The sequence below is a fragment of the Tachyglossus aculeatus genome, chromosome 7, assembly GCF_015852505.1.
Source record: "Tachyglossus aculeatus isolate mTacAcu1 chromosome 7, mTacAcu1.pri, whole genome shotgun sequence".
NCBI classification, from domain to species: domain Eukaryota; kingdom Metazoa; phylum Chordata; class Mammalia; order Monotremata; family Tachyglossidae; genus Tachyglossus; species Tachyglossus aculeatus.
Genome location: NC_052072.1, coordinates 15,630,698 through 15,644,541, shown reverse-complemented (window position 1 = coordinate 15,644,541; position 13,844 = coordinate 15,630,698). Strand labels below are relative to the sequence as shown.

At 43.0% G+C, this 13,844-nt stretch overlaps 1 protein-coding gene across 1 annotated transcript in view; it reads left to right on the top strand.

Annotated features, from left to right (window-relative positions):
- The first annotated feature begins 420 nt into the window (after positions 1-420).
- The window catches only part of LOC119930425 (potassium voltage-gated channel subfamily A member 3-like), a 42,971-nt gene continuing 29,547 nt past the window's right edge, over positions 421-13,844 (top strand). The window contains exons 1-10 of the mRNA XM_038748753.1: positions 421-496; positions 1,746-1,862; positions 1,975-2,014; positions 3,548-3,669; positions 6,270-6,343; positions 7,276-7,352; positions 7,934-7,973; positions 10,677-10,732; positions 10,823-10,880; positions 12,584-12,663. Coding sequence (XP_038604681.1) covers positions 421-496; positions 1,746-1,862; positions 1,975-2,014; positions 3,548-3,669; positions 6,270-6,343; positions 7,276-7,352; positions 7,934-7,973; positions 10,677-10,732; positions 10,823-10,880; positions 12,584-12,663 — 740 coding nt within the window. The remainder of the gene's footprint in view (positions 497-1,745; positions 1,863-1,974; positions 2,015-3,547; positions 3,670-6,269; positions 6,344-7,275; positions 7,353-7,933; positions 7,974-10,676; positions 10,733-10,822; positions 10,881-12,583; positions 12,664-13,844) is intronic.

Sequence of the window (13,844 nt, the reverse complement as noted above, 5' to 3'; positions counted from 1 at the left end):
GGGTCACAAAGCAGACAAGTGGCAGAGCCGGGATTAGAACCAAGGTTCTTTCAACTCCCAGGCCCATGCTCTACCTGACTCTGGTTTGTACCAACCAGGACTTTCCTGGATCTGGGGAGTCAAACCACACCTCTGATCACCAAGGTTACCGTGGAAAGTTTTTTACTTAGTTTTACCAACGTGCAAGGGGGTGACACAGACACACTCTCCCTCACTCCACTCCACCAAAGGTCCAATACCACCAGTCCACTGGTCAAGGGAGCCCGTTTTGGTAACGCTTCTTCTTTCTGCTTCCAAGTGCGGCTGCCTTCTGCTGCTTTTAAGAAGAGCTGCTGTCCTGCTGCTTCTGTTGCTCTTGGCAGGCTTCCTTCTTGCTTCTCTGTGTGCTTCTTCTCCAGGTGCTTCCCCTGTGCCTCCCGCATGCCTGCTTTTTGTGTGTGCCCCTTCGCGATTCGAAACCACCGCCTTTTATCCACCTTAGGCGTTGTGTCTTTATGTGGAAATCATTGATTGGTCCAGGCCCATTACCAGGTAGAGCAGGGAGAGAAAGCCCCACCTCGCTCCGTGCTTCATCCCCACAGACCAGCAATCACCTGTCTCAGGTAGAGCCCATCAGTGCATCCACCAGTCTCTTCCTTCTCGTTGTTTGCAGGATCACAAACAGTCTCTAATAAAGCAGCTCATTGCGGGCTCACCAAACTAACCATTAGGAAACTCTGGCAAACCATATACCCACATGTGGGACTTTGGACTCCAGTGTAGAGTGGCCACCCTGGACATTTGCTCTGCTCCCACTGAAACCCTCTGTGACCCCATGACCGCTCCATGATAGGTTGACACGTTTTGGACTATTTCACACACACCTCCTGCCTCTGGCCTCCCCCTTCATAGATGACAGACTATTACTCTCCCCGGCTTCAAAGCCTTTTTGAAGGACATCTCCTCCAAGAGGCTTTCCCTGCCTGACTAAACCCTCCTTTCTGCTTCTCCCACTCCCTTCTGCATCACCCTGACTTGTTCCCTTTGTTCATTTATTTTATTTTGTTAGTATGTTTGGTTTTGTCTCCCCCTTTTAGACTGTGAGCCCACTGTTGGGTAGGGACTGTCTCTATATGTTGCCAATTTGTACTTCCCAGGCGCTTAGTACAGTGCTCTGCACACAGTAAGCACTCAATAAATACGATTGATGATGATGATCCCTCCTCTCAGCCCCATAGCACTTATGTACATTCTCGTAATTTATTTTTATTCATGTCTAGACTCTAAGCTCATTGTGGACAGGGAATGTGTCTGTTATATTGTTAAATTGTACTAGCCCAATCACTTTTACAGTACTCTGCACACAGTAATCAGTCAATAAATACAACTGACTGACTGATACGTTAATCAGATGCAATCCTTTAAGATGCTCAATAAAAGAGCAGTTTATATTGACTCCTGATTGATTGTCTTCATGGTTTAAATTACAGAGTCACTCAATCTTGCAGAGGAGGAGGGAGGACTTTCCTCTGGAGCTGATCCAGTTGTGGACGTGGGGGGATGGCGTGTCATATGATGGACAGGTGTCAATCGCAAAGGACATGGGTAGTTCAACCCTTTCTACTAGGGACTGGTGGATTTGATAGGACACCCATACATGTTCATAATCCAACTAACTGCCTCTTATGCAAATCTCACCCCTGCTGTGGTTCAGATTGGGACAATACAGAAATGATATTGTGCTATTGCCAAGGGCATCTCTCTAGGGTATCAGCCTCTCCGTCTGAAGCAGAAGAAAACCAAAACCATCTCTGTGATGGGGAAGGAGGAAATCCAGGAAAGTCATGTTATTTTCCAAACCTCTGTTTCCTTCCTCTTCCTGTGTATAGGGTCTTACTGTAGACTGATACATATGACTAGGTTTTCTTTGGGCTTTTAAACAGCTATATCCCTCTTAGCTGGCATTTTTCTGAATTGACAACTGTTGTTTCATAGTCGATTTCCTCTTCCGTCAAGTGGAATATCTGACTCTCCGGTTAAATTGACTACCGGACTTCACAACTGCTAAAATGCTTTAAATGTCCCTCTCCAGATCCATATGTTGAAAGAGGTATTTTATTTTCAAGCCCTCAGGCAGAGCAAATATTATTGGAATAAATAGAAAGATTTTAACTTGGCTTGTGATTCTAATTCTGACTTATGAATTTCCTGTTTCTGCGAGGCCTTTTAAATTGATTTGTTGTTGAATACTTATCAAATGTGTAATGAACACCTAAACTTATCTGTGTGTAGGTTGGCCTTGATTAAATGATTTCTAACACTCTGACAGACAAAAAATTTGATTATTTCCCACACTTTGTATTTTGGAGCCAACCACAAAAAATATGCAGATAAGCGAAACCATTTAATATCGTGGACAGTCTGATTTCCAGGTTTTATCACTTAGCTTTGGGACTATGGGGATTTACACTAATGAGAACTGCTTAATCAGGCTTTCTCTTGGAATCTCCTGCAACTCGGAAGCCCATTCATAAATTCTGTGGGGGGAAGCTAGAAGCCACTCTCAGGAATGAGGAGTAATAGAACATTAATTGAAATCTATTCATGCGGTTAAATGGAGCAGAGAAACAAATTGATTGAAGTCAAACCACAGTGTTGTTATTGGGTTATGCCGCTTTATTAGCTGGATAAAAAAAAGAATAAAAGCATGATTTCATTTCTCTCCAGGGGCAGCCTCCTTGACCTTTGAGCAATGTCATCCACTCTCTCCCTTCACTGTCCTTTGCAAAGTGATAAAAGCCCATGGGAACCCTGACTGGAAATCCAAGGATTCAACTGGTTCCATAATGCTGCATATTTCTGTTCTTCCAGGCCTATTTTGCAACAGTCAGTCAGACAGTAATTGTGAAATATGAACAAAGGGCAGAAATCTTCTGGCTCCCGGGTCTCAGGAGAGCTGCCGTTAATCTAGAAGCAGCATGGCCTAGTGGATAGAGCATGGTCCTGGGAGTCAGAGGACCTGGGTTCTAATCCTGGATCTGCCACCTGTCTGCTGTGTGACCTTGGACAAGTCATTTCACTTCTCTGTGCCTGTTACTTCATCTGTAAAATGGGAATGAGACTGCGAGTCCCCCGTGGGACAGGTACTGTGTCCAACCTGATTGGCTTGTATCCACCCCAGTGCTTAGTACAGTGCCTAGCACATAGTAAGCACTTAACAAATACCACAATTATTATTATCATTAATATTCTCTGTGCCTCAGCTGCCTCCTCTGTAAACTGTGAATTAAGACTGTTAGCCCTGTGTGGGATGTGGATTGTGTCCAACATGATTACCTTGTATCTACCCCAGTGGCGGGCACTTAGTAAGCACTTAACATATACCATTAAAAAAAAAACCCAAAATGAGAGAGCAGAGGTGCCAACTCCATGAGGGTGAGGGGACAGCCTTAGCCAGCCCATCCTTCCCTTGGCCTCTGGAAGAGGAAGAAAGTTGGCTCCACCTCTTATTTCCTATTGAGGGGTTGTGGCTATCACTACATTTGTTTGTTTTTCACCTCTCACTCAGCTCTGGACCGGACCTGGGGCCCAGGCTGCAGCAGCACCGACTCGATTGTTGTTTACTCAACATCCCTGGGCCAGGAAAATTGAACAGAGCGTTGGCCCCGCCTTACACCCTCGGGCTCCTGAGTCAGAAGTGAGAGGAGTCACTGGCCCTACTCTGGAACTCAGAGAAGGCCAGAAAAATAAAGCCGGCTGCCGTGATGCTGAGTGGCAGGAAGAGTGAGAACCTTGTCTTCTTCACTTTTCCTCTTTCCCATTCCTTCTATGCTCTCAGATTCTTCCCCTTTTGCTCCCTTCCTCTCCCCTTCACCTCTTTCCTTTCCAACCTATCCCTACCCGTTTCCATCTCTCTCCACCTCTTTTCCTAGCTTCCCCAATTTCCTTCCCAATTCCCTTTCTCTCAAAGCCCCATCTGGGGTTGACCCATCCTTTTTATGGGATTTGTTAAGGATTTATTATGTGCAAGGGCTGTGCTAAGTGCTGGGGTAGCCACATGCTAATCAGGTTAGACACAGATCATGCCCCACAGGGGGCTCACAGTATTAATCCCCATTTTACGGATGAGGTAACTGAGGCACAGGGAAGTTAACTGATTTGCTCAAGGTCACACAGTAGACAAGTGGTGGAGCCAGGATTAAAACCCAGGTCCTTATGATTCTCAGGCCCATGCTCTATCCACAGGACCACGATGCTTCTCCTACCCTTACCTCCCAACCCAAGTTCACCTCCGTGCTCAAAATGAAAAGTTAGCACCCCGGCCAGAGAAGGCATGACGAAACCATAAATGATTTGCAATGTTCCCTCAAGAAGATATATTTGCTCTCTTCCTGGTCTTTGCCTGGAATTAACTTGCTTCAGGTCAAAAAGTCACAGTCTACAGTGCCCAGGAATCAATCTTGCCTAATTAATGGATTTGGACATACATTCTGGGTTTAGAGTGGGACCATTCTTGTCTTTGACCTTCTCTGCTGCTGGGTTGTAGAGATGACTGAGTTCATGAAAAACCAATTTCCTGATTGTTATCCTTGAGTCATGGCAAGCTTGAACTAATTCAGCGGTTCCCATTCTGAAGCTTTGGTTGTGCAATATGAGAATTGAAAGAACTAAGGAGAAAAGAGTGTGGAAGGGGAAAGGGGAGTTGTTCTGTTAGAGAAGAGTGGGTGAAAGAGAAGGACCAATCTGCTCTACCCTACAACAGAACAATCACTTTCCTGTTCTGAGGCAGCACATCCTTGTGGATAGAGTTTGGGTCTTGGAATCAGAAGGACCTGGGTTCTAATTCCTGCTTTGCCATTTGTCTGCTGTGTGACCTCGGGCAAGTCACTTAACTTCTCTGTGCCTCAGTTACCTTCTCTGTAAAATGGGGATTAAGACTGTGAGGTCTTTGTTGGCAGGGACTGTGTCTAACCCAGTTATCTTGTGTCTAAGCCAATGCTTAGAACAGTGCTTGGCACAAAGTAAATGCTTGACAAATGTTATTATTATTATTAGATCTCATTGTACCTCACCCTCTTATCTCTCGCTCCCAACCCCTTGCTCATGTCCTCCCTCCTTCCTAGAACTCCTTTCCCCTCTCTCTTCATCATCAAAATGCTACTAAAATTACATTTCCTCCAGGAAGTCTTCCTTGACTAGTCTCTCACCTTCCCATCTTATTTTGCCTCCCTACTGTATCACCCAATCACCTAAGCCACTTGAGAAGTGGTGTGGTGTAGTGAATAGAGCATGGCCTGGAAGTCAGAAGGCCATGGGTTCTAATCCCAGCTCTGCCACTTGTCTGCTTTGTGACCTTGGGCAAGTCACTTTACTTCTCAGAGAAGCACCGTGGCTCAGTGGGAAGAGCCCGGGCTTTGGAGTCAGAAGTCACGGGTTCAAAACCCAGCTTCACCACTTGTCAGCTGTGTGACTTTGGGCAAGTCACTTCACTTCTCTGTGCCTCAGTTCCTTCATCTGTAAAATGGGGATTAAGACTGTGAGCCCCCCGAGGGACAACCTGATCACCTTCTAACTTCCCCAGCATTTAGAACAGTTCTTTGTACATAGTAATCACTTAATAAATGCCATTATTATTATTATTATTATTCTCTGGACCTCAGTTACCTCATCTGTAAAATTGGGATTGAGACTGTGATCCCCATTTTGGACAGAGACTGTGTCCAACCACATTTGCTTGTATCCACCCCAGTGCTTAGTACAGTCCCTGGCACATAGTAAGTGCTTAACAAATGCCATTATTATTATTATTACTACCAAGTCCTTACTCTCTGAGCACATGGGTACTCCCCACATTGCCAGCCACCACTGCAGTTATATTCATATCTTTATACTCAGTACCTGACCCTACCTGCAATTTATTTTAATGTCCGTCTCCCATGCAAGATTGCAAGCTCCTTGAAGACAGAGATTGTGTCTATTTATTGTATTCTCCCAAGAGCTTAATATAGTCCTCTGTGTGCACTAAGTATTCAATAAATACCATTTATTGATTGGTTGATTAAAGGAGGGAAGGAGAAAAAAAACCCAGTCACTTGTGTACTCTAGACTATAAGCTCGTTATGGGCAAGGGACAGGTTTGCTAATTGTTGTACTCTCTGAAGCATTTAGTATATTTAGCAAATAGAAAGTGCTCGATTAACGTTTTAGATTCCAGAGAACCAAAACTGTGGCAGATTTCCTATTCAAACATGATTTCTCGGTCCCTTTTGTCTTTGGCTTTCCCATTGCAGTTCTCAAAAACAATGGTTGGGATTCCAGACTCAGTTGTGATTCAGGAATAAAAGATGAAAGGGGAATCATTGAGGTGAGGGAAGATGAAACAGCAACCTGCTCAGCAGACCAAATAATGGGAAGGAACAAAAATTCCCTCTCTCCTATTCTTCATAGAAGAGTAGAATATGATGGAGGCAGGTTAGCCATGAAGGGCCACTTGATTTTACTTTTGTTCTACCATCTGCTTTTCCCATTAGATTGTAAGCTCCTTGAATGCAGAACTATCTCCCTACTCTATTGTATTTTCCCAAATGCTTAGCACAATGCTCTGCATAGAGTAAGCAGTCAATTAATGCCATTGCTTGATCGATTAAGGGGAAACCCTTCTGAGCATTTATGATCTATGTACCAAGGCCTTAAACCCTAGATTTTGTTCAAATCCAGCATGGCCTAGTGGATAAAGCATGGCCTGGGAATCAGGAGGACTTGAGTTCTAATCCCAGCTCCACCACTTGATGATGTTGGTATTTTTTAAGTGCTTACTATGTGTCAAGTACTGTTCAAAGTACTGGGGTGGATACAAACTAATCAGGTTGGACACAGTCCCTGTCCCACATGGGGCTCACAATCTTAATTCAAATTTTATAGATGAGGTAAATGAGGCCCAAAGAAGAGACTTGCCCAAGGTCACACAGCAGATAAGTGGTGGAGCAGGGCTAATAACCTAGGTCCTTCTGATTCCCAGGCCCATGCTCTATCCACTAGGTCACACTTGTCTGCTGTGTGATCTTGGGCAGGTCACTTAACTTCTTTGTGCCTCAGTTATCTCATCTATAAAATGGGGGTTAGGTCTGTGAGCCCCATGTGGGGCAGAGACTGTGTCCAACTTGATTAGTTTGTATCTCCCCCTGTGCTTAGTAAAGCACCTGGTATGTAGTAAGTGCTTAACAAATATCATTAAAAAAAAAGAAAAAAAATATAGTTCAGGATCTCAGATATTTATTCCTGGATTCTGCTCTTTAGGACAAGCCAGTACTTTTCTTTCAAGCATCTTTAAGAGCCCCTCTGAAGCTGGCTATTGAAAACACTCCGATAGTCTAGTAGGTAGTTGGCATTCTTAATGATTTCAGACTGGGATGTCATTGTCTCAATTTAATGGGACAATTTCTCAACCAATTTTGAGCCAAAGCTCCCTTGATTGAGTCCCTGCTGATTCAAAAGATTTTTATCTTGCATTACAAGATTCACTGGAGTTGTAAATGAAAGATTATATTAAGAGCTTTGGAGACTTGAAAGCTAGCAAGAGACCAGAGAAACAGAGCACATTTTGAAATGTCTGTCCCTCTTCTGAAAGGGGACAGTTGAAGCCTATCTTCCAAACAGTTTGTCAAGGTGAAAGGTTTGACTGAGAAGTGGGAAAGACGTGGTGTTTTCAGGATGGTTTTCAGGAAAACAGAGCCAAACTCTGTTTAATACTCAACATATTTCATTGAGAAATCCTTAAACCCACTAATGCTTCTTGCCAGGGATCCATTTTATCTCCCGTGGTAGTCAATTTGTCTCTGGAATATTTGGGGCAGAAAAAAGTGCCAGCACCAGTTTAACAAGCATTTTTTACTTGTTCAGCTAAGTGATCTATTTTCTGTTACATCCTTCTTCTTCTTACTCCCACTATTAATAGCTTTATTCTGTCCCCTCCATTTGATTGTAAACTCCTGGAGGTCAGTGATGGCACATTTTGCTTTGAATTGCACTCTTCCAAGCACTTATTACAGTGTTCTGCACACCGTAAGCATTCGATGAATAGCATTGATTGATTGATTACTGATCTTGTGTTTGTTGTATTCCCACAAGTGTTTCACGATTGTGTCACTTGTGATGGACTAGTAGTCTGATCTTGGAAGGAAGAATTGGAATGTCTGGTCCTGTACACAAGTGGTACAATCATCTTAACTGGGGCTGAGAATAGTTCACGTAAGGAGAAGTTCAGATACCCTCCAAAATTGGATTTGGCAAGCTTTAGACAGGTGTTTGCCAAATTGTATTTGGCTACCTTAGCTACCCTGAGTTTGGAGTTCTGGTATTTTGTATAACTGTTTTTGTTGTCTTATGCTGTTGAGTCGTCTCCAACCCATAGCGACTCCATGGACACATCTCTCCCAGAAAGCCCCACCTCCATCTGCAATCGTTCTGATAGTGGATCCATTGAATTTTCTTGGGAAAAATCTGGAAGTGGTTTACCACTGCCTTCTTCTGCTCAGTAAACTTATGAGTCTCCGCCCTCAACTCTCTCCCGTGCTGCTGCTGCCCAGCACAGGTGAGTTTTGACTTGTAGCAGATTGCCTTCCACTCACTAGCCACTGCCCAAACTAGGAATGAAATGGGTAGGTCTCTGCCTGACTCTCCTTCCCATAGCTTCTAGACCGTGAGCCCACTGTTGGGTAGGAACCGTCTCTATATGTTGCCAACTTGTACTTTCCAAGCGCTTAGTACAGTGCTCTGCACACAGTAAGCACTCAATAAATACGATTGAATGAATGAATGAATAGCTGAGACTGGAAACTCTCCAGATGTGATCCTAAGAGGAGTTTTGTATAACAGACCTTCAAATAATAAGTCCATCGTATAGTAAATCAATCAATTATTAATTAATAACATTTATAGAGTGCTAATTGTGTGCAGAGCACCTGGGAGAGTAATAATAGTAATTATTGCAAATTTTTAAGCATGTACTATATGCTGAGCACTGTTCTAAATTATGGGGAAGATGATACGAAGTAATCAGGTTATATGTAGCCCCTGCCCCACACAGGGCTTACAGTCTAAGTAGGTGGAAAATCAAGTATTGAAACCCCATTTTACAGATGAGGTAACTGAGGCACAGAGGAGTTAAATGGCTTACCCAAGGTCACACAGCAGGAACGTGGTGGAATCTAGATTAGAATGTAGGTCCTCTGACTCCTAAGCCCTTCCTCTTTCCACCAAGCTGTGCTGAGAGTACAGAACGAATTAGCAGTCACCAACCCTGCTCTCAAGAATAGAGCAGAAGACAGACATTGAACAAATTTCCAGATAAGATGAAAAGGTAGGCCTTCCCAGACTAAGTCCCCATTTTCCTCTCCTCCCCATCTCCCCAACTCACTCCCTTTGCTCTATCCCCCTCCCCGCCCCACAGCACTTGTGTACATATTTATAATTACAATTCTATTTATTTATATTAATGATGTGTATATATCTATAATTCTATTTATTTATAATGATGCTACTGATGCCTGTTGGCTTGTTTTGATGTCTGTCTCCCCCTTCTAGATGGTGAGCCCATTGTGGGTAGGGATTGTCTCTCTTTATTGCTGAATTGTACTTTCCAATTGCTCAGTACAGTGCTCTGCACACAGTATGCACTCGATAAATACAATTGAATGAATGAATGAAAGTGTATAATTGGCTGATTGACTGATAGTGTATAACAACAACATGAGTTAGTGTTTAAATAGTAGGGTGAATCAATATGAAGTGTTTCAGGTGCTTGTGAGTTGAAAAGTGAATCACTGATACAGACTCACTACTGAAGTGGTAGTTCGCTATTGTAAACATTTACTTTATCCCTATGTATTTAATTGACCCTAGAAAGTCAACTTGTAAATAATAGGCTTCCATTAACATTGGCTTGCCATTTTAATTTTGATAACTGAAATATCAGCCTAGCAGGATCCAACTTGATTTTACAGTGATGTTTTAATCAAGAAATACAACAACTGTGTATATCTCAGGTATGTTAAGACACCCAGAGAATTCCAAACTTCTTCTTTTGCGTGCTTAACGTTCAATCCTGCCCTTATTGTGATGGAGTCCGTTTTACACTTTCATTAACATTATCACTGATGTAAAGAAAATACAACAGAATTGTGGTGTCGTCTTCATCGATTTATATTTAAATTACTATGTCAATAAGCAGGATTTCATAGATTGACAAAAATACACTTTGACTTCCATTGGCACGGTGCCATGACACTATTTTCATCATTTTTTCCACAGCATAATCATGTTTTGTTGTTCTGTTTAACTGGTTTACTGAAAACTCCCAGTAAAGCCTGGCATTTTGTGGGAACATTAGTCCAACAGTTTACGTACTTATGTCAATGAAATCATGTGGCCACATAATCCCCTTTAACCTAGAAAATTTAGTACATCATATTTTACCCTCCTGATCTCATAAACAAAGTGTCAGTCAAATAGCATCACCAGAAGAAAATAAGAAATGTAATGACTGGGCAGGCATTTCAAATATAAACATTCTAGCATCTTAACTGTTTTGAAACATATGGGGCCTAATTTACTTGGAGGAAAACCATGAATAAATTCTGTAAACATGCCAATGCTCCTCTTCCTCAAAAGCTGTGATGTGTTTGCTAATTTGACTATAGCTCAAAAAGCAAACTAGTCTCAACCATTTTGTAGATGTTAAAAAAGGTTTCCATCTGTAAACTAATAATTTGTATTCTGGTGGGGCTCTCTTTTGATCTTCAGTGCATATCTCACCATTAACTGTGTATTGCCTCTGTAATTATAGACATGGGTACTTCTTCCTTTTTGATAAGCAAAAAACAACTCCGGGAAAGAGCATGCAGGTGTTTCAGTCTCTGATCATTCTCTTTCACCCTGGCTCAAAGAGAAATAGCTAGGTTTATTTTAAGTTTTTTGCTTAGTGATTTTATTTTTTAACAATGTGGTTGACAGTACTGGTAAGTAAAGTCCAGTAGTCACATTATGGAAGAGTTAGCCATCTGGCATTCCTCTGCTCCTCCTCCCCTCCCCATCACCCAAACTCCCTTCCTCTGCTCTTCCCCCTTCCCCGCCACACAGCACTTGTGTTTATATGTACATATTTATTATTCTATTTATTTTATTAATGATGTGTATATATCTATAATTCTATTATTTATATTGATGCTATTGATGCCTGTTTACTTGTTTTGATGTCTAGACTTCTAGACTGTGAGCCCGTTGTTGGTAGGGATTGTCTCTATTTGTTGCTGAATTGTACTTTCCAAGCACTTAGTTCAGTGCTCTGCACACAGTAAGAGCTCAATAAATATGATTGAATGAATGAATAAATTCCTACTGAAAGCCTCCAGATGATTCAGACATGTTCATTGGCAGCTCTGGTGGGGTCAGGAGTAGAAAGGAAAATATTTTATTGCACCCACCACTCTCAGAGTCAAGGATAGAACATGGGCCTGGGCATCAGAAGGACCTAGGTTCTAATCCCACCACTTGTCTGCTGTGTGTCTTTAGGCATGTCACTTCCTTTCTCTGTGCCTCAGTTGTCTCATTTGTAAAATGGGAATTAAGACTGCAAGCCCAATGTTGGGCATGGACTGTGTCCAGCCTTGTATCTGCCACAGTGCTTAGTTCAGTTCCTGGCACATAGTAAGTGCTTAACCAATACCATAAAAAAATCCACCAATTTTATTTATTGAGTGCTTACTGTGTACAGAGCACTATACTAAGCACTTGGGGGAGTACAATATAACAGATTTGGTAGACATGTTCCCTGCATACAGCGAGCTTACTCGCTAGAGGGAGAGATAGACATTAAAGTAAATTATGGATTTAATAATTTATAATTAATAATTTATAAGTGCCATAGGGCTGAGGGTGTGGGGAATAAATAATAATAATAATGGTATTTGTTAAGCACTTACTATGAGCCAGGCACTATACTAAGCATTGGGAGGATACAAGCAAATCGGGTCGGACACAGTCCCTGTCCCACTTGGGGCTCACAGTCTCAATTGCCATTTTAGAGATGAGGTAACCGAAGGCCGGAGAAGTGAAGTGACTTGCTCAAGGTCACACAACAGACAAGTGACGGAGCCAGGGAAGGGTACAGATCCGAGAGAAGCAGCGTGGCTCAATGGAAAGAGCATGGGTTTGGGAGTCAGAGGTCATGGTTTCAAATCCCGACTCTGCCAATTGTCAGCTGTGTGACTTTGGGCAAGTCACTTAACTTCTCTGTGCCTCAGTTACCTCATCTGTAAAATGGGGATGAAGACTGTGAGCCCCCTGTGGGACAACCTGATCACCTTGTATCCTCCCCAGTGCTTAGAACAGTGCTTTGCACATAGTAAGCACTTAACAAATGCCATTATTATTATTATTAAGTGGAAGGGCAATGTGGAAGGGAGAGGAAGGAGGGTAAATGAGGGCTTGGTTGGGGAAGGCCCCTTTCAAGATCCATGATTTCTGATGGCTGGTTCACTGACCTTTATGGCTCTCGGCAAGTTTACTCCCCTGTCTGCTCCTTATTTTTCCCATCTGTAACATAAAGGCTAAAACTCTCTGCTTCCTCTTCACCTCACGAGGACTCGTTAGATCATGGGCCGGCATAAAGATATTCCCTATTGGAAGGTGTGGGAGGAGGGGGAGAGAAGGCAGTTCCCTTCTGCAGCAGGAGTTGTGGAGTTCTCAGATGGCTTACACCCAGTTTTCTTCCCCCAGGCAACCTAGCTTGGAAATGGGGGTGATCTGGGGCATGGCAGAGGCGAACAGGAACAGAATCTTCTGAGGCTGAAGGAGAGGGTTGTCATGATGGTCTTCAGGGTACTTTGAATTTTTTGGAAGAAAGAGACGATAAATGTAAATGAGGTTATTGAGTTAGGTCACCAGCATTCTTCTCCCTTTCATAACCTCTGACCCCTTTGCTCCCCTCTGACCTCTTTTTTTACCCAGCAACCTAGAAGCAGTATTGCCTAGTGGATAGAGCACAGGCCTGGAAGCCAGTAGGACCTGGGTTCTAATCCCGGCTCCACCACTTGTCTGCTGTGTGACCTTGGATAAGTTACTGAACTTCTCTGTGCCTCAGTTGCCTCATCTGTAAAATATGGATTAAGACTGTGAGCCCCATATGGGACAGGGACGGAGTCCAATCTGATTACCTTGTATCTACCCCTTGTATCTGCTTAGAACAGTGCATGGCACATAGTAAACACTTAATAAATTCCATAAAAAAAGTCATGATTTCCTGAAGGGCTGATTGGTCTAGGTATAGGCTGTCAGTCCTAGAGAGGGCAGGTAGTTAGTCAGTCAGTGATATTTATTGAGTTGCTAATTGAGTGCAGAGTAATAATAATATTACTAGAGAGGCAGTATGGCTGAGTGGAAAGAGCACGGGATTTGGAGTCAGAGGCCATGGGTTCGAATTCCGGCTCTGCCACATGTCTGCTGTGTGACCTTGGGCAAGTCACTTAACTTCTCTGAGCCTCAGTTCCCTCATCTGTAAAATGGGGATTAAGACTGTGAGCCCCCCAAGGGACAACCTGATCACCTTGTTTCCCCCTCAGTGCTTAGAACAGTGCTTTGCACACAGTAAGCACTTAACAAATGCCATTATTATTGTTATTATTAATAATAATAATGGTACTTGTTAAGCACTATGTGCTAAGCACTGTTCTAAGCTCTGGGGTAGATACAAGTTAATCATGTTGTACACAGTCCCTGTCCCACATGGGGCTCCCGCCCTTAATCCCCATTTTACAGATGAGGTAACTGAAGCCCAGAAAAGAGAAGTGACTTGCCCAAGGTCACACAGC